Source organism: Vicia villosa, linkage group LG3 (assembly GCF_029867415.1).
Source record: "Vicia villosa cultivar HV-30 ecotype Madison, WI linkage group LG3, Vvil1.0, whole genome shotgun sequence".
Lineage (NCBI taxonomy): Eukaryota > Viridiplantae > Streptophyta > Magnoliopsida > Fabales > Fabaceae > Vicia > Vicia villosa.
Window position 1 is genome coordinate 133,159,546 of NC_081182.1, and position 21,838 is coordinate 133,181,383.

The following is a 21,838-nucleotide window of genomic DNA, read 5'->3' on the forward strand; positions in this document are numbered from 1 at the left end:
TAGATTTACTTCTATAACGCGGAAGGCACCCTTTATATGTGACAATAAAGGAAGTTAAATTAAAGAGTAAATTCGGTTCTTAGTAGCCAAAAGTTACAAGTTCCTGTTAAATTGGTTCTTTGCTACGATTAGAAAATACTGCCCCATGAGTCATTTCACTTATGCATGTCTAGAACATAGTCTGGTTTCATGATTTACATTCCAACCTATCGCAATTTAAACTGTTATTCACCCCGCTCACTTACATTGTTGCACTGCACTCACAACAATATTTCTGTTCACCTTAGATAAGAACCTTAACAATAGAGTTGATAGATTGACAATCGGTCTCTGTGGTTCGATAATCTTTTATATTACTTTGATAGGCTGTGCGTTACAGACCCATCAACCTTCCTTATAGTAGAATAGTTCTTCTACCAACTGCGCTGCAGTTTTTTTTGTTTTAATTATACAACAAAATATACATCAAAATTGCAAACTACCACCACCTCACGTGTGGCTCTTTCTTCATCACGCATATGCACGCAAGCTCTGCATCAAAATTAAATATTCTAACAGTACTAGTTTAAGAACAATAACATCAATCAAATTTTGCATTTACGTATTTAATTACATATAACTCCGCCACGTGTCTTTCAATGTATTTTGATTCCATGCACTCATGTCAAAGGAGTCACAATCTTGAAATCAGTTCACCAAAGAATAACCCAATGATTTTTTTTTAATAGGCAATGGATTAATCGGAGTAAAAGGGGTACTCCGCCCAAGAAAACAAGAGGAAAACTCCTACGTCTCAAAACACGAGAACGGTAGAATATTCCAAGTATACAAATTACATGAATTGACTCTATTATAAAAAGAGCCTAACCATCTCCAAGCTTTACAAACGGTCTCCGACCAACAATCAAGGAAACTAAAGCTTTCATTTTTGAAAACAATAGCGTTCTGGGATAGCCAAATATTCCAAACTGTTGATAGCCACACCACCGCCCCAATGATTCTAGTCTTGACACACGTAATTTTTCCGTAATAAAGAAAATAATTCACAAACTCCTCTCTAGATAAACAAGTGTCAACGCCATCCCAATCATAGACTTTCCTCCACACCCTTTTTGTCACTACGCAATGAGCAAACAAGTGTCGAAGCGACTCATCCTCCTTAGCACAAAGAACACATCTAGAGTCATTACCATCCGAAAGAATGCCCCTTTTGACCAAAAGGTCTTCCATTGCAAGTTTATTGATAATGAAACGCCAACCGAATAAAAGGATTTTCGAGGGGACATTAACTTTCCAAAGTTGGGATAAAGCTAAAACCGTAGAATTATCAAGCGGGGGACCGGAAAGTTTCTCCCTAAATCGGTTGTAGCAAGAACTCACCGTGAAAACACCACTCGCCTCCGTACTCCAAAGGAAAATATCTTCGCCGTTGCCATGCACACGAATGCCTTGCTGCTGTAACTCGGCCAACAAGTCAGCAATAAGAAACTGGCGCTGCTGTACCGAGATAGCATCTCCGCCGCTGTCAGCCAGCTCGACGTCATCGCCTTTGCATATCTCCACCATATTATGCAGCTGCCATAGCCAAGTACCAGCTATATCTGTGGTAGGAACACTGTCAGCCGCTCCATTTGACATAGTACCTGTAGAAAAAACATCAGCAAGGTGGTTCTTGGCATAACGGTATAATTCTGGGTATGCCTCCATTAGCGATTGACTGCCCGACCAGCAAGCATACCAAAAAGGTATGTCTTTGCCGCTTCGAACCTTACAATTGATAGCCCCGGCAAAGTGATAATTGTTGAGGTTCTCGTAATTATCCGAGATTAAGATGTCTCTCCACCAAATTGAGTCATTTTTCCCCATCACCGAAACGTCACCAATTAAGACCTTCACTTTCACTTTACCGTATCTAGGCTCTAGAATGTCCCTCCAAAACGCCTCCTTCTCCGTAAGTATCCTCCACTTCCACTTGCTAAGTAACGCCACATTCATGATTTCTACATTTTTCACCCCTAGCCCTCCTTCTTCTCGTGGTTTGCAAACCGTATCCCAACAAACCCAATTGACCGTTTTTCTTAACTCACAACCACCCCAAAGAAAGTTCCTTTGGATAGCTATTATCTCTTTCAACACTTTCTTAGGGGTCTTATAAAAGGAGAGGGAATATAACGGCACCGCACTAAGAATGGAATTTATCAAAACCACCCTACCCGCCATGTTGAGATTTTTACCTCTCCAAACTGTAGATGTTATTGATTGGCTGTATTTTTTGGTAAAACAAATAGTGTCTGTATCATGTCAAACCTGGTGTCATGATATGCATTGTTTTTGAAGTTTTTCTTGTGCAGGCTTTTACCTGATGTCAAGACCGATGTCATGACATCCGAAGCTGCTGTGTTTTATTATGTTCTCAGGATGGTTGTTTGATCTGTTAAGACTTTGTGCGCCTCTTTTGGAAACTTTGGATATTGATTTGTTTCAGAACAACGTTCTGCGATGTTTATTCATAGGATCTTTATTTTATGGAAATGGTTTTAAATTGGTTTAAAACTAATATTGGATCCAAGGCCCAGCGGCTGCAAGGTTATTTATAACATTTGAAGAAGCTGTTGTACGATGTTTTTTTAGGGTTTGCCGTCAAGAAGTTGGTTGTGTTTTTCGTTTGTGTTGTAGTTTTCTTGTAAGCCAAACAATCATGATGATGATTGTCTTGGTCTAGGTGTTTTGTTTTTGAGTTGTAAGAAGTACTCAAAGCTTTTAAGCAAGAGTACCATTGTACTTGATCAAACCTTTTAAGCAAGATCAAGTTGTGTTTTTGAAGAGTGTCTTCTTTTGTTTTTCATTGGTTAGTTTTTCATCACTGCTGTGATTGAGGGGGAGTGAGTAGGATCTCTGGTCTAAGTTGTTTAGATTGAAGTTGCATTGGGTAGATATTAAGTGAAAGGCGTAATATTGAGTTGTATTACCTTGAATTGATATTACTTATAGTGGACTTCCTCCCTGGCTTGGTAGCCCCCAGATGTAGGTGTGTTTGCACCGAACTGGGTTAACAATTTTCCTGTGTTGTTTTTCTGTTTACACTTTGTTCATTTGTTTAAAAACATTCAGATAGTGATGTCGTGACATCCTGTAAGACATCGCGTGTCTGAGTCCAGAATTTCAATTGGCATCAGAGCAGGCACCCTGCCTGTTTTTACTGGGTGAGATCTAGGGAAGGTATTTTCTGGTTCGATGGACAAAGAAGGTGGTGGATTTATAATGAGACCACCCATTCTGGATGGCTCTAATTATGATTATTGGAAACCTCTCATGGTGGCTTTTCTGAAATCTGTGAATAGCAAAGCATGGAGAGCTGTGAACAAAGGATGGGAACATCCTGTTATTACTGATAAAGATGGCAACAAAACTCTTAAACCAGAGGAAGAGTGGGACAAAGATGAAGAGGCATTGGCGCTTGGCAACTCTAAAGCTCTAAATGCTTTATTCAATGGAATTGACAAAAATATATTCAGACTGGTTCACCAGTGTGAACTAGCCAAAGATGTCTGGGATATCCTAAAGACTACTCATGAGGGCACCTCCAAAGTGAAGATGTCAAGACTTCAACTGCTAACTACAAAATTTGAAAATCTAAGGATGAGGGATGATGAAAGTATTAAGGATTTTCATATGAATTTACTCGATATTACTAATACCTCAGGAGCTTTGGGAGAAAATGTCTGATGAAAAGTTGGTAAGGAAAATCCTTAGATCCCTACCTAAGAGATTTGATATGAAAGTTACAGCTATAGAAGAGGCACAGGATATCAGCAAAATGAAGGTAGAAGAGTTAATTGGATCTCTTCAAACCTTTGAGATGGGAATCAGTGAAAATTCTGAAAAGAAGAACAAGAGCATAGCCTTTGTGTCCAACTCTCAAGAGGAAGTAGAGGAAAGTAGAGAAGAGAATCTATCTGAATCTATAGCTATGCTTGGCAAACAATTCAACAAAATTATAAGAAGAATGGATCAGAAGCCAAGACCTAATGTTAAGAACATCTCATCTGACATCAGTAGATCTTATGACTCTGGCAGAGGAGTTAAACCAGAAGAAAAATACAATCACAGTAAGGGGATTCAATGTCATGGATGTGAAGGGTATGGACATATTAGAGCTGAATGCCCTACCTATCTTAAGAAACAAAAGAAAGGATTGTCAGTCTCCTGGTCTGATGAAGATTCTGAGAGTGAGTTTGAAGAAGAATCAGCCAAACATGTCACAGCTCTTACTGGAGTTTGCAATTCTGATGAAGATTCTAGGAAAGACGAGCTAACCTTTGAAGAACTGGCAGTTTCCTACAGAGAGCTGTGTATCAAATGTGTTGAAGTGTGTCAACAAGGTGAAAAGCAGAAGAAATACATAGCTCAGTTGGAGGTTGATAACAAAGAGCTTAATGAAACTATATCTGAACTGAATGGTGAAACTATCCTGTTATAATCCAAACTTGATCAGATGTCAAAATCAGTAAAAATGTTGAACAGTGGCACGGATATGTTGGAGGAAATCTTGCAGGTTGGAAAAAGTTCAAGAGATATGTCTGGTATAGGATTTGTTGGTGCAAAGAAATATGTCCAAGATAGTAGCAGAACTAAACCTGAAGCTGAGATGTTGAAGCCGATGTCAAAACATGTGACTCAACATCACGAGAAAGGTGAAATGAAGAGAAAGTTTCAAAGATGGAGATGTCATTACTGTGGAAGGTTTGGACACATTATGCCTTTTTGCTTCAAACTATATGGATATCCAAATCAAGTTCCTTCTTACAAACCTAAGCAGATCATGCCCATCCAGAAGCAACAATGGAAACCTAAAAATATGGCCTTAATAGCCCATACATCTCTTAGAGTTTCAGCCAAAGAAGACTGGTATTTTGATAGTGGATGTTCCAGACACATGACTGGACTCAAGAATCTGCTTGTTGATATCAAAAGTCATTCTACTAGTTATGTAACCTTTGGTGATGGAGCTAAAGGAGAAATCAAAGGAGTTGGAAAATTAGACTGTTCAGGAGTGCCAAATTTAGAAGGTGTTTTGTTGGTCAAGGGCCTGACAGCTAACCTCATAAGCATCAGTCAACTATGTGACCAAGGATACCAAGTCAACTTCACTAAAGCTGAGTGTGTGGTTACTAATAAAGAAAAGGAAGTAGTAATGAGGGGTGTCAGATCCAAAGATAACTGCTACTTGTGGGTGTCTCATGAATCCAGCTACTCTACTGTTTGTTCTAAAGAAGAAGAAGCAAAGCTGTGGCACCAAAAACTTGGTCACCTTCATCTAAGAGGTATGAAAAGAATTATTTCTCTGGAAGCTGTAAGAGGAATTCCTAAGCTACAAATTGATGAAGGAAAAATATGTGGTGAATGTCAGGTAGGAAAACAAACCAGGATGTCACATCCAAAGGTTAAACATTTGACTACTTCCAGAGTTCTTGAACTTCTACATATGGACTTGATGGGACCAATGCAAATAGAAAGTCTTGGAGGAAAGAAATATGCTTATGTGGTTGTGGATGACTACTCCAGGTACACTTGGGTAAACTTCATCAGAGAAAAGTCAGATGTGTTTGATGTTTTCAAGGACCTATGTCAAAGAATTCAAAGAGAAAAAGAAAATAGTGTTGTGAGAATTAGAAGTGATCATGGAAAGGAATTTGGGAATCAAAAGTTTGCTGAATTCTGCTCCTCTGAAGGAATACATCATGAATTCTCTTCCCCTATTACTCCACAGCAAAATGGGGTTGTTGAAAGAAAGAATAGAACTATTCAAGAATCAGCAAGAGCCATGATCCATGCTAAGAATCTTCCTATCTACTTCTGGGCTGAAGCCATGAATACTGCTTGTTATGTCCATAATAGAGTTACCTTAAGAAAAGGAACCTCTACCACCCTATATGAGATCTGGAAGGGAAGAAAACCCACTGTCAAATACTTCCATGTGTTTGGTAGTAAGTGTTACATTCTTGCTGATAGAGATCACAGGAGGAAGATGGATCCCAAGAGTGATGAAGGAATCTTTCTGGGCTACTCTACAAACAGTAGAGCTTATAGAGTATTCAACTCAAGAACCAAAATAATAATGGAATCCATAAATGTTGTGGTTGATGATGTTCACAATCAAGCAGATGTCACAGAAGATGTCGGAACATTCTGGGATTTTACAGCAGACGGTTCTACAAGAGAAGATGATTGCAGTCCCACTATCACAGAAGCTGAGACTGAACCCCCTAACAAGAGTCCCTCTATAAGAATTCAGAAAGATCATCCTAAAGATCTTATTATAGGAGATCTCAACAGTGGAGTTATTACAAGGTCAAGAGAAGTTGTCTCAAACTCTTGTTTTGTGTCAAAAATTGAACCTAAAAATGTCAAGGAAGCATTAACAGATGAGTTCTGGATTAATGCCATGCAGGAAGAATTAGGTCAGTTTGAAAGAAATGAAGTATGGGAGCTGGTACCAAGACCTAAAGGTACTAATGTCATTGGAACTAAATGGGTTTACAAGAACAAGTCAGATGAACAGGGAACTGTTATCAAAAACAAAGCAAGGCTAGTTGCTCAAGGATACACCCAAGTTGAAGGAATTGACTTTGATGAAACCTTTGCCCCTGTTGCCAGACTTGAGTCAATTAGGCTGTTGTTAGGGATTGCGTGTATTCTGAAATTCAAACTATACCAAATGGATGTGAAGAGTGCTTTTTTGAATGGATATTTGAATGAGGAAGTCTATGTCGAACAACCTAAAGGTTTTGCAGATCCAAACCACCCTGATCATGTATACAAATTAAGAAAAGCTCTTTACGGTCTGAAACAAGCCCCTAGAGCTTGGTATGAGAGACTAACTGAGTTTCTTACTAGCAATGGATACAGGAAAGGAGGGATAGATAAAACTCTTTTTGTTAAAGATGAAGGAGGGAAGATTCTGATAGCTCAAATCTATGTGGATGATATTGTATTTGGTGGGATGTCAGACAAGATGACTAGACATTTTGTTGATCAGATGCAATCTGAATTTGAAATGAGTCTAGTTGGAGAATTAACCTATTTTCTTGGGCTGCAAATCAAACAGATGGAAGACTCAATCTTTCTCTCTCAGAGCAAGTATGCTAGAAACATTGTCAAAAAGTTTGGAATGGAAAATGCTTCTCACAAAAGGACACCAGCACATACCCATTTAAAGTTGTCTAAAGATGAAAAGGGAACCAGTGTTGATCAAAGTCTATACAGAAGCATGATAGGAAGTCTGTTGTATCTTACAGCCAGTAGACCTGATATTGCCTTTGCTGTTGGGGTATGTGCTAGGTATCAAGCAGAACCCAAAACCAGTCATATCAATCAAGTCAAGAGGATCCTGAAATATGTGAATGGTACTTGTGAATATGGAATGCTCTACTCTCATGGGTGTGAACCCATTCTCACTGGATATTGTGATGCAGACTGGGCAGGAAGTGCTGATGACAGAAAAAGTACTTCAGGAGGGTGTTTCTTCTTGGGTAATAATCTTATTTCATGGTTCAGCAAGAAACAAAATTGTGTGTCCCTGTCCACTGCAGAGGCAGAATACATTGCAGCAGGAAGTAGTTGCTCTCAGCTTGTTTGGATGAAACAAATGTTAACAGAATACAATGTCACACAAGATGTCATGACATTATATTGTGACAATTTAAGTGCCATCAACATTTCAAAGAATCCCATTCAGCATAGCAGGACCAAGCACATTGATATTAGACATCATTACATTAGAGATCTTGTTGAAGATAAAACAATTGTCTTGGAACATGTTGCTACAAATCTTCAACTAGCTGATATTTTCACAAAAGCCTTGGATGCAAATCAATTTGAAAATCTAAGAAGCAAACTGGGCATTTGTCTTTGTGAAGGATTATAGCAATTAATTGGGTGTGCGACCAGCACTATAGCTCACTTGAATGTCAAGTATACTCTGCTGATGGTGGTGATGATCATACTGTTGGTTGTAATGGCTGATGAGGTTAAGGATGCTGATGCCCGGACTAGTAGTTCCAGTGGAGTGGAAATGAGTAAGGAGGATACTGAAGATACTGCTGGTTCTGAAGTGAAAATCTTTATCTGTTGTTTGGCTCCTTTTGTGGCTAGAAAGGGGGAGAAGTGAAAGTGATAGATGATGACCTGGTTGTTGCTGGTTGTTTGCTGTAATTGTTTCTCTGTGTTACTTTTGGTTCCTTGGATGTACTATGATTAATCAAGCAGGATGTTGTTGGCTGTCAGAATTTATTTCTCTGGATTCTTGTTTCTATTGGCTGCTGTGCGTAATCTCTGATGGTATCATCTATTATTGTTTTAGCCAAAAATTCGCCAAAGGGGGAGTTTGTAGATGTTATTGATTGGCTGTATTTTTTGGTAAAACAAATAGTGTCTGTATCATGTCAAACCTGGTGTCATGATATGCATTGTTTTTGAAGTTTTTCTTGTGCAGGCTTTTACCTGATGTCAAGACCGATGTCATGACATCCGAAGCTGCTGTGTTTTATTATGTTCTCAGGATGGTTGTTTGATCTGTTAAGACTTTGCGCGCCTCTTTTGGAAACTTTGGATATTGATTTGTTTCAGAACAACGTTCTGCGATGTTTATTCATAGGATCTTTATTTTATGGAAATGGTTTTAAATTGGTTTAAAACTAATATTGGATCCAAGGCCCAGCGGCTGCAAGGTTATTTATAACATTTGAAGAAGTGTTGTACGATGTTTTTTTAGGGTTTGCCGTCAAGAAGTTGGTTGTGTTTTTCGTTTGTGTTGTAGTTTTCTTGTAAGCCAAACAATCATGATGATGATTGTCTTGGTCTAGGTGTTTTGTTTTTGAGTTGTAAGAAGTACTCAAAGCTTTTAAGCAAGAGTACCATTGTACTTGATCAAACCTTTTAAGCAAGATCAAGTTGTGTTTTTGAAGAGTGTCTTCTTTTGTTTTTCATTGGTTAGTTTTTCATCACTGCTGTGATTGAGGGGGAGTGAGTAGGATCTCTGGTCTAAGTTGTTTAGATTGAAGTTGCATTGGGTAGATATTAAGTGAAAGGCGTAATATTGAGTTGTATTACCTTGAATTGATATTACTTATAGTGGACTTCCTCCCTGGCTTGGTAGCCCCCAGATGTAGGTGTGTTTGCACCGAACTGGGTTAACAATTTTCCTGTGTTGTTTTTCTGTTTACACTTTGTTCATTTGTTTAAAAACATTCAGATAGTGATGTCGTGACATCCTGTAAGACATCGCGTGTCTGAGTCCAGAATTTCACAAACCGCCAATCTTCTTTTCACCGAAGCCAACACATCTTTCCACGTCGCAATCTTCCTAGGATCACCCCCCACCTTTACCCCAAGAAATTTGAAAGGAAGCTTTCCAACTTTACAAGAGAGAAAATTAGAGGCGGCTTCCAAAAACCATTGGTCAACATTTAAACCATAAATGTTGCTCTTGTGAAAATTAATACGAGAGCCGGACATCAATTCGAAAGCTCTTAAAATAACCTTCACACCCCACAAATTAGCGGTATCTCCCTCGGTAAAAATAATCGTATCATCCGCGAATTGTAAGATATCAAACTCCGTCACCCCGTTTATCCTAAAGGCACAAAAATCACCCACTTCTTTCGATTTCTTCACCAAGGCCGTTAGAACTTCCATGACTATGACGAACAAAAACGGGGATAGAGGGTCGCCTTGTCTAAGGCCTTTCTCCACCCTAAAGTCTTTCGTAGCACTACTGTTAACTAGAACGGATAAATAATTAGAAAAGACACATCCTTCCATCCATCGCATCCAACGGTCCCCAAAACCCATCTTTCTCAAGATACACCTCACAAAATTCCAACTAATTCTATCATACGCCTTCTCGAAATCCACCTTTAAAACCACACAATTTCACTTGTCCCTCATGGCTAGATCAAGTATCTCGTTAACCACTAGCACTCCGTCCAATATGCTCCTTCCCGGTATAAAGGCCGATTGGTTCCTCGAAACCAAACACCCGATAACCTTTCTTAATCTCGCCGCCATCAACTTTGCTAGAATTTTGTACAAACTTCCCACTAAACAAATAGGGCGATAGTCCCTCAAGGATTGAGGATTAGTCACCTTTGGAATTAAAATAATGAAGAAAGAAGTACAAGCTTTAGTGAGAGTGGCCTTCTCATGAAAATCTTTCACAAAGTTTAAAACATCCATTTTAATGACCTCCCAAGATAATTTAAAGAACTCCAACGAAAAACCATCCGGCCCGGGACTTTTGTTCCCATCACAAGACCACACGGCCTCCTTCACCTCTTCTTCCGAGAAAGGACACTCAAGGTAATCCCTATCCACCTCGGTTAACCACTTCAACTCTAATCCCTCACTATGCCAAATTTATCTTTTAGCAGCACCCCAACTAAAGCGCTTTTAGGAGAAAGCGCTGGTATAGGTTTCGCTAAAAACAAAATAAAAAAACACGCAAAAAAAGCGCTCTTAAAGGGGGGGGGTTACGAAAGCGCTTTCAAAAAGCGCTCTTATAGGGGGTGATAACACGATTTTATATCGTATATTTAGCTTGAAATCCGTAAATATTTATAGCATTTTCAGTTTATTATATTGTTTTATTACGATATTATGCGAGTATTTGCTTTGTTTCAGGTTTTACTCTCTTATTGAGACTATTTGTGAAAAGGAGAGGAAATGGAGCTAAAATGACCACTATTTGTGCCTAAAAGATGAGAAAAGGGGTGCTGAAGTGAAAAAGAGGTGCAAAAAGGAGACCCAAATGTGCAAAGCCATGACCCAGCCCACGAAGGATCAATTGTGCGTGGCCCAATTCATCCAAGCAAGTGGAGACGCACGTCTCCAACGTTCTTCTGCCACGTCACCAAGAGGAGACGCCCGTCTCCAGCTCTCCCTATATTTTCTCCACTTGAGACGCACGTCTCAAGTCGTGTGCTGAGTCTCCCTAAAGAAGTGGAGACGTGCGTCTCCAAGCCCCAGTCTGAGAAGTTCCTACTTTCACGCATTCCAACTGCAAAGGCTCGCCTATAAATAGAGGCAGCCACTTCACTTCAAACTGTCTGATTTCCTGCTAACGAAGTGCTGCCGAAATTTCTACACCGGAAATTGTTGTGAACCTTTTATAAATTTAGCCTTACGTTAGATTTATCGTTTTAATTCCTTGTTTTTAATTTCTGTCTGTTTAATTCCGAAGAACGATCCAGCCAACCTGTGGTGGAGGTTCATACTTCAAGATTCAATTGCAAATTTATTTTATTCAGGTTTATTATTTACCGCCTTTATTTATATCATTATTGCATGATATATTATATGCCATTTAACATGCCTTTTATTATAAACCAAATTAATTTATGCATGCTTAACCGTATTAATATGTCTGGCTAATTAACTAAGATATCGGTATGTAAAGTAAGTTAACTGTGGGATCCGAAATAAATTGGCTTAATTATATTTTATTAAATATCACTTGTTTTTGGTTTGTATGTCTAATTTAATTAGTAAGTCTTAAAACCAATAGAGCAAAAGTTTGAGGGGTTAAGACGGTCAAAGGTTAAAATCAATAGAGCGAAAGTTTGAGATCTTTAACTGGATAGTAGACATAGGACATTAGTTGTAAGGATGGCGAAAGCGTATTAAAACTAATTAGAACTTATTTATTTTCAAAAAATGTTTTTACACCCGAGAGGGATGGCGAAAGCGTACGTTAGGGATATTAGCATGTTCCGAGTCAACAGAGCGAAAGTTTGAGATTAGGGGATTTAAATAGATAACAACTTCATAAAACAAGCATTTTATTAATTACGTTGTTTCCAAAAAGCTTTTCTAAAATCTAATGGGATGGCGAAAGCGTACATTACGAGTTAGGATAGTAATCTAAATCAACAGAGCGAAAGTTTGAGAGGAGGATTTTTAATCAATTGAATTAATAAAGATTCTTAATCGAATTATGCATTAGCCAATGGACCTTCGGATCGCCTTAAGTTAAACGAAATAAATACTGATATCCGTCTATTATTATATTTCTTAATATTCACAATCACTTTCCCTTAGGAACAATCAAAATATTAGTAGCCTTAGCTTTACATAGTAACCTTAGATAACGGTAGATCGATTCATAGTCCCTGTGGATTCGATATCTTTTAAAACTACACGACACGACTGTGCACTTGCAGTCATCAGATTAATAGACACGTAAAGTCGCGACCAAGTTTTTGGCGCCATTGCCGGGGACTATTAATTCGATATCGTAACTCACTGTTACACCGTAGAGACTAGGGCAATTCTTTCCTTTCTTTCTGGACGATTGTATGCCAAATACTCGTTCACAAGGAGAAGATTTAATACAACGAATTAACGAGATTGAACGTTTCATTAACGTCAAACGTCGAGCTCGCAACCTTCCCGAAGTAGCACCAATTCCGATTAATCAGGAATTGATCTTTACTGATAAAATCAATCAAATTACCCCGAAGTTAGAGATGGTTTCTATTCGTCCTCTTAGAGACTATGCCGCTCCTTCACGCGCTGAACCGCACTCAAGTATCGCACCACCTGCGATTGAGGCGAACAATTTCGAACTGAAACCTTCGTTGGTACAAGCTGTTCAACAGAATCAATTCTCTGGAAGCCCTGCAGACGACCCCAACCTCCATTTATCTGTGTTCGTGCAATATGCCGACACTGTCAAAGCTAATAACGTTAGTTCCAAAACTATTCGATTACGTCTCTTTCCCTTCTCCTTGAGAGATAGAGCTAGAGCGTGGCTTCAATCCCTACCTTCTAATTCCATAACTACATGGGACGAACTGAAAAGAGTATTCTTAGCAAGATACTTTCCGCCTAGCAAAACCGCTATGCTAAGAGGTCAAATCAACGGATTTACCCAGAAAGATAACGAATCACTTTTCAAAGCTTGGGAACGATACAAGGACATGCTTAGACTATGCCCTCATCATGGACTCGAACCATGGCTGATCATCCATACCTTCTATGGTGGTCTCCTTTATAACACTAAAATGACTATAGATGCCGCTGCTGGCGGAGCACTAATGGACAAACCTCATGATGAAGCATACAACCTCATAGAGAACATGGCACAAAACCATTACCAATGGGGTGGAGAACGAGCCGCTCTAGAGAAGACCCAAACCAAAGGAGGAATGTACGAAATAAGTGGTATAGACCGCGTTAACGCTAAAGTAGACGCTTTAACTCAAAAGATCGAAAACTTAACCATCACTCCTTCAGCCACCGCTGCTGCCGTAGCACCTAACTGCGAGATTTGTGGATTAACTGGACAAGCAATTGCCGAATGTCAACTCTTGACTGGAATCCCATCTGATCAAGAAAATTATGCTCAAGGAAACCCTTATTCTAACACGTACAACCCTGGATGGAAAAACCATCTGAACTTTTCGTATAAGAACAACAACGCGTTGTACGCGCCTAGACAAGCACCTGCTGTCCCACCTGGCTATCAAAAAGCGCCTGTAGCTGCTCAAAACGCCCCTAGGAAGTCGAATCTAGAAATCATTATGGAAAACTTTATAGCTTCCCAACAACAAACCAATAAGGACTTCCTAAATCAAAACATCCACAATAGCGAGCAACTAAAACAATTATCGAACAAAGTAGATGCCTTAGCTACGCATAACAAAATGTTAGAAACTCAAATTTCACAAGTAGCCCAACAACAAGCACCTACTGCTGCCCCTGCTGGCACGTTTCCTGCTCACCCACAACCTAATCCTAAAGGACATGCGAACGCGATAACACTACGAAGTGGAACGAACTACGATGGACCTATCGATCCTAGAACTCAAAACGCACCCATGTCACAACAAGAGCCAAAGGAAACCGAAATGACATCAACTGATGATCAAACTGCTAAGACCAATGAGAACAACAACGAAGTGGAACCTGAAAAAGAAAAACCATACGTTCCACCACCACCTTATAAGCCACAAATTCCTTACCCTCAGAGATTAGCCAAATCAAAAACCGAAGCGCAATTTAAAAAATTTGTAGAACTTCTGAAACAGTTAAACATAACCATACCGTTCATAGAAGCCATAACTGAAATGCCCTCGTATGCTAAATTCTTGAAAGAAATTCTATCGAACAAAAAGAAACTCGAGGATAACGAAACTGTAACACTTACCGCTAAATGTAGCGCTATCATCCAAAATAACATGCCTCCCAAACTGAAAGATCCTGGTAGCTTTTCTATACCCTGCGTAATAGGAAAGACTATTATAGAGAAATCCTTGTGCGACTTAGGAGCCAGTGTTAGTTTGATGCCTCTTTCAACCTGTAAGAAGCTAAATCTAGGTGAGCTTAAGGCAACGAGAATGTCTCTTCAACTAGCCGACCGTTCAGTTAAATACCCTGTAGGAATGTTAGAAAATATCCCTGTTCGTGTAGGCCAATTCTACATCCCAACTGACTTCATCATAATGGATATCCAAGAAGATTCTAACATCCCGATCATATTAGGAAGACCATTCTTAGCAACCGCTGGTGCAATTATAGACGTCAAGCGAGGAAAGCTTACCTTCGAAGTAGGAGAAGAGAAAATAGAATTTATTCTTTCCCAATTCCTAAAAGCACCTTCTATAATTGACACATGCTGCTCTGCCGACATAATCGATGACTGTGTTAATGAAATAAAATCCGAACCACATAAGGAAACCGAGATCTTAAGAATTCCTATACCGCCAATATTTGAAGATGACAACTGGCGTGGGGAATATCAAGATAACCACCTGAGTGAATGTTTAGCATTAACTCCTGATCCTATACCTGGGCCTAAGAAACCTGCTATAGAACTTAAACCACTACCTACCGACCTAAGGTACGAATTCCTAGACGAAGAACATAACCGACCAGTTATAGTTAACGCCAATTTAGGACAAACCGAGACTGAAAAACTACTTATTGTCCTAAGAAAATACCCAACCGCTTTAGGATATAACATATCAGATCTGAAAGGAATAAGTCCTTCCCTCTGTATGCACCGCATTATGCTAGAAGAAGATTGTAAAACCTCTAGGGAACATCAGAGACGAATAAATCCTATCATGAGCGATATGGTTAAAAAGGAAATCCAAAAACTGCTAGAAGCCGGAATCATATATCCAATATCCGATAGTAAATGGGTTAGTCTTGTTCATGTCGTACCAAAGAAAGGAGGAGTTACTATAATCACTAACACAAAAGGCGAATCTGTAGCACAACATACCCAAACTGGATGGAGAATGTGCATTTACTATAGGAAGCTAAACAAAGCCACCCGAAAAGACCATTTCCCTTTACCATTCATAGATCAAATGCTCGAACGCCTAGCTAAACACTCACATTTCTGTTATCTAGATGGATACTCCGGATTTTTCCAAATTCCTATCCATCCTGACGACCAAGAAAATACCACGTTTACCTGTCCTTATGGTACATTCGCTTATAGACGAATGCCTTTCGGACTTTGCAATGCACCCGCAACCTTCAAGAGATGCATGATGGCAATATTTGCCGACTTCCTGGATGGAATAATGGAGGTCTTTATGGACGACTTCTCTGTCTGTGGAGGAAGTTTTGAAACATGTTTAGAAAACCTTGAAATGGTACTTAAACGATGCGTAAGCGTTAACCTAGTCCTTAATTGGGAAAAATGCCATTTCATGGTTCGACAAGGAATCGTACTTGGACACATCGTATCCGATAGAGGGATCGAAGTGGATAAAGCTAAAATCGAAATTATCGAAAACCTTCGACCTCCCAAAACAGTTAGAGAAATAAGGAGTTTTCTAGGACACGCTGGTTTTTACCGACGTTTCATTAAGGATTTCTCTAAAATAACCAAACCCTTAACCGAATTACTGATGAAAGACGCCGAATTCATTTTTAACGATAAATGCACTGAAGCATTCCGTACGCTTAAACAAGCATTAATCTCTGCGCCGATTATGCAAACTCCCGACTGGAATGAGCCTTTCAAAATAATGTGCGACGCAAGCGATTATGCTGTAGGAGCCGTTCTAGGGCAAAGAAAAGATAAGAAACTACATGTCATATACTACGCCAGTAGAACCCTAGACGAAGCTCAAATGAATTACGCCACGACCGAAAAAGAATTATTAGCTGTCGTATTCGCGTTAGATAACTTCCGTTCTTACCTGGTAGGAGCCAAAATAATCATATACACTGACCACGCCGCTATTAGGTACCTCTTAACCAAGAAGGACGCCAAACCGAGACTGTTAAGATGGATCCTGTTATTACAAGAGTTCGACTTGGAAATTAAAGATAAAAAGGGAACTGAAAATGTCATAGCAGATCACCTCTCTCGACTGGAAAATCTGAAACCCTTATGAAAGACTCATCGCTCAGTTAGAAGCTAACAAATTAGAACCATACCATCCAATCACTGAAACCAATAACTTTGCAGAAGTAGCTTTAGTCCGCTCTGACACACCTTGGTATGCATACTTCGTAAATTACTTAGCTGCCGGTGTACTTCCTCCTGATCTGAGTTACCAACAGAAGAAGAAATTCTTCCATGACCTAAAACATTACTATTGGGACGACCCCCTACTTTTCAAAAGAGGCCCCGATGGAATCTTTAGATGTTGTGTACCCGAGGAAGAAATAAGAAGCATAATAACACACTGTCATTCTGCACCATGTGGAGGACACCATAGCACATCTAGAACCTGCGCCAAAATCCTTCAATCTGGACTCTTCTGGCCCAACCTGTGGAAAGACGTTTATTTTGCTGTATTAAACTGTGATAGATGCCAACGAACCGGAAATATTTCGAGACGTGACGAAATGCCTCAAAAGGGCATTCTAGAAGTAGAAATATTTGACGTCTAGGGAATAGACTTTATGGGTCCGTTTCCATCATCATTCGGAAATCAATATCTACTCGTAGCTGTCGATTACGTTTCGAAATGGATAGAAGCCATCGCTTCTCCTACAAACGATACACGAGTAGTTATCAAACTCTTCAAAAACGTCATCTTTCCTAGGTTCGGTGTACCAAGATTGGTAATTAGCGATGGTGGGTCTCATTTCATTTCAAGAATCCTTGAAAAACTCCTTCGAAAATATGGAGTAAATCATCGAATAGCTACACCATACCATCCACAAACAAGCGGACAAGTAGAAGTATCTAACTGCGAAATAAAACAAATATTGGAGAAAACTGTTGCTATATCTAGAAAGGATTGGTCATCCAAGTTAAATGAAGCTTTATGGGCTTATAGAACAGCTTTCAAAACTCCAATTGGAATCACCCCATTCAAACTCGTTTATGGAAAATCATGCCACCTTCCGGTAGAGTTAGAACATAAAGCCTATAGGGCCATTAAAAATTTAAATTTAAACTACACTGCCGCTGTTGAGAAACGACTTCTAGACATAAACGAATTAGACGAACTTAGACAAGACGCTTACAAAAACGCCAAAATCTATAAAGATAGAACAAAAAAATGGCATGACAAGCGTATATCTAGGAAAATTTTTAGCATAGGCGATAAAGTACTTCTATTTAATTCTAGATTAAAATTATTTCTTTGAAAGTTACGATCTAGGTGGTCTGGTCCTTTCGAAATCACTAACATATTTCCGAGCGGAGCGATAGAAATCAAAGGAGAAACCGTCAAACCTTTTGTCGTAAATGGGCAACGTCTTAAGTATTACCACCATCTCGAACACGATGAAAACATTCAAATTCTTAAACTTGACGAGCTGCCCGCTCATTCGAAAAAATAATTTCTATTTTTAAATCGTCGAGCTTACGACATAAAAGAAAGCGCTTGGTGGGAGACAACCCACAATTATTTTTATTTTTTTTGTTTTTATATTCTATTCTATTTTTGAATTATTTTAATTTTTCTATGTTTTTATATTTTTCCTACATTTTATAATAATTATTATAATTATAACCGCTATTTTTAAATCGTGAAAATCTTTCCGTTTTATAATTATAATTATTATTATAACTTTTTACACTATTTATTTTATCTTTCTCTTTATTTTTCCCTTTTTTAAATAACACTAGCCTAGTTCTAACTTAATCTTAATATTTTCAACTTATAGGCTTTCTTAACTACTAACTCATCAAGATGCAAGAAGTTGACAATATGGAAGTTGTGTTCCGTGGTAGAGGACAAGAAGCGAGATATGCTAAGCTGGCTGAGAGGCAAATGGATTTGACTCGCTATCCTCACCACCCGACTATGGAAAGACTCGGTATCGAAGAAAGCGTCATGCACTTGCTGAACCAAATCGGTTGGACCGGTTCTCACCTGTTCCGCAAGTTTAGTACTTACCGAAAGCTCACTCTGGAATTCTTGAGCTCTTTGACTTATCTTCCTAACTGTGGACAAGGGCTGAGGAAAGGAGTTATCCTCTTTCGACTCTTTGGTTTGGAATATCAGTTTTGCATCCGAGATTTTGCTGAAATGTTAGAACTACCTAATGGATTAGATGCATACACCACAGTAGCTGAATACAGTCTTGCATACTGGGAGTTGGAAAGATTTTGGGGCAAGATCACTGGAAACGATAACCCTGAAGAGAACGAGTTTCAATCCGAGAACATCCATAACCCTGCTTTCAGATACTTGCATAAGATCATCGCACACTACATCTTCGGTAAACCCGATAATATCACTGAAGTTTCTAGAGAAGAGTTATTCATCATGTTCTGCACCTCTCAGAATCGTCCGGTCAACGCCATCGCATTCATGCTAACAAACTTCGAGCGCATCACGCAAGACGAAGTTTCACCTATTCTGATCGGCGGATTTGTCACTATGATTGCAAATGCCATAGGTCTGAGAACACCTCTACTTAGAATGACACCTTTTGGTTCCTACAATTCTATGGACATTCACTTCTGCTTTAATCGAGGTATCATTGGTAACCTTGGACCTGATCAGTTTGATTTACTCATTGATAACAAAGTACTGGATCAGTTCACCTTACCAAGTCCAAGGACGAGTGTACATAACCCTACTAACTGGCTTTACTATGGTCAGATTCCTGAGAGAGAATCCTCACCTGAAACCCCACAAGCTTATGAACATTTTGATGATGAAATGCACGCATCGGAATCTGAGCCTGACACTCCTCCTGGATACTATGAACATGGAAATATACCCATAGATTACCTTGAACCTGACTATGAGCCTCTTCCTGAAGATGAACCCATGCCTGAGTATGAGCCTCTTCCTGAAGACGAACCAATTCCTGAGTATGAGCCTGAGACTCCTACTGAAGATATGACTGATGTCGAGCTTGAACCACAACAACCTGCTGCATCCACCGAATCGGTGAACCAAAGAAATGCTCCTCCAAGGATCGAGCCTGCTCCTGATCAGAACACACATGAGCAAGCCATCAATGCACTACAACACGAAGTACAACATGTGCGCAACGAGCTACACACTCTGCAAATGCACTTCTTCGATTTCATCGACACCGTCAATGCTCAATTCAACGAAGTTTTCAAACACATTTATTCTAATGTGCACAACAATAGACGTGGCTAGATGTTAACGCTTAGATTATTAGATTTTATTTCTAGTTTTAGCAATTTCAAATTTCTAGTTTAGGATTTCATTTTCTGCACTTTTACATTCTATTTCTATCAACACTCAGTACTAGTTTTAATTCCAAATGCATTATTTTATACATTACTGCTACTGTGTTATACTGCACTGCTATTAACTGCTATATATTCCTGATTACCATTATTTTTTGCTGTTAATAGTATTAAACAATGACACTGTTCTGAACTATTATTCTATACTTAATGGTATCTGTCAGAACCTGTCTAGACCATTGCATGCGTGGAGACCACCTCCCTAAGCTAGGAGACGCACGTCTCCACCTCTGTGGGACTAGAACGCAGCATGCAAAGGACAGGAGACGCACGTCTCCATACTATGTCCCCCAGCAGACTGACTGCCTGAGACGCGCGTCTCCCAAGGGCAGCAGTCTTCACTGCATTTGACCATGCAGAAACATCTTTACTCCCTCTTTGAATTTTGAATTTGAATTTCAAAATTCATCATTCAACATTCTTCATTCTCCCCATTATTTCTTCCATTTAAACACCATAAACCTCATTCATCCTCCATCATTCACCTCTTTAACTCTACATCATTTCCCATTTCTCCATTCCATTCAAACTTCAAACACCACCATAACTCCATTTTAATTCTATATTAACTCCACCATTTTCAAACCTCACTATAAAACCACACCACCACCACTCTTTTTCTTCACAACCTCTAAACCATTTTTCCATTCTTCTACTCTCCACACTATCTTCTTCAAAACACATCATGCCTCCACGTTCAATCATCCGTAGTGTGCTTCCTGAGAAGCCACCTCCCGACCTTTCACATATTATTTTTCGAGAGGAAGACAACGATGCTCAAAGAACCAAATACCTCGCATTCTATGAACGTTCGATTGTTCCCACGAAATTCGTGAACATCGAATGTCTAGAAAGTATGGGTCTCATAGATGGTGTCACCCGTTTGCTCACAAAATCTAGCCTACATCATCTCTGTACCGAACCTGTACCAACTTATGAGCCGCTCGTCTTAGAGTTCTTGAGCTCTTTTAATTACGACACTCCTTCTGATCAACCACTTTTAACCGGTAGCATCCAATTTCGGATGTTTAACCGTGAATTTACTCTGGACCAAGAAGCGGTCGCTACATATTTGCATTTTAACAATGCTCCAAATGCTCACCGCACAATCTTTCAAGAACTCAATGGTCGATCTTAGGAGGAACTCGCTTTCGAATTTTGGTTCAATCTCACTGGCGAAATTCCTACCGGTTGGAGGTCTCTACATGCTTCTCATATTCAAAACCCCGCTATACGCTATTTTCAACGTGTTTTGGGGCACACTATTTTTGCAAGATCCAACAACCACAAGGTAAACCAAAATGAATTATTTTTCTTATACCGTGCGCTTAACAATATCCGTTTCAATGCCGCACCTTTTATGCTCCAACACATCCAAGGCTGCATCAACGCCCCCGCTACAAACCCCTTCCTGTTTGGCGGAATTATTACCTCCTTGGCCTGTGCCTTAGGTCTCGGTGATGACCTCATCTCCCTCTCTCATCTTATGATGTCTGCTCAATCCCTCGATCTCACTTACTCTCGTGACTCACACTTGGTTTCACCCCGCCATGATGGCCACTACACTTTGGTCGTCAACAAAGTTCTAATTCCTTATGTCATCCTGCCATGCCCAGAACAAATCAACATCCGTTGTGTTCAGCGTTGGAGGCTTATTAATGAAAATCCTCAAGATAACCAACCTGAACATCATAATGAGCCTGAGGATGCAATGGAAGAAGAATTCAACCAAGAACAAGCTGATGTCAACCAACCTCCTCCAAACAACCCTCCGCCTATCACTCTTGATGCCATGTATGCTGCTATTCAACGCCAAGACCAACTCTTTCAAGCTATGCAGACAAATCAAAATGAAACACTAAGGCTTATTCGAGAGATGCAACAAGAGCATCGTGACTACGCTATTAGGAACGAAGGTCAATACACTGAAATTGCTACACAATTGCATGATCTTAACATTCGTGTAAATGGCTCTCCTACTGATAGACGTCACCGTGTTCGTACAAGAGGCGCAAGCAGTTCCCGCAACCGCAACAATGAGGAGTAGTTCACATGCATTGAGGACACTGCATCATTTAAGTCTGAGGGAGTCGTATTACTCGCTTTATTATTTCCTTTTAAGTT

General features: G+C 39.5%; 1 protein-coding gene and 1 non-coding gene across 2 annotated transcripts in view; one reads left to right on the forward strand and one right to left on the reverse strand.

Annotated features, from left to right (window-relative positions):
* The first annotated feature begins 8,017 nt into the window (after nt 1-8,017).
* The window catches only part of LOC131658997 (protein WALLS ARE THIN 1-like), a 29,812-nt gene continuing 15,991 nt past the window's right edge, over nt 8,018-21,838 (forward strand). The window contains exon 1 of the mRNA XM_058928243.1: nt 8,018-8,105. Within this exon, the coding sequence (XP_058784226.1) occupies nt 8,018-8,105 (88 nt within the window). The remainder of the gene's footprint in view (nt 8,106-21,838) is intronic.
* Nucleotides 12,900-13,006, reverse strand: LOC131593773 (small nucleolar RNA R71). The gene has a single exon (XR_009281154.1). It is a non-coding gene; the product is annotated as a small nucleolar RNA R71 (small nucleolar RNA).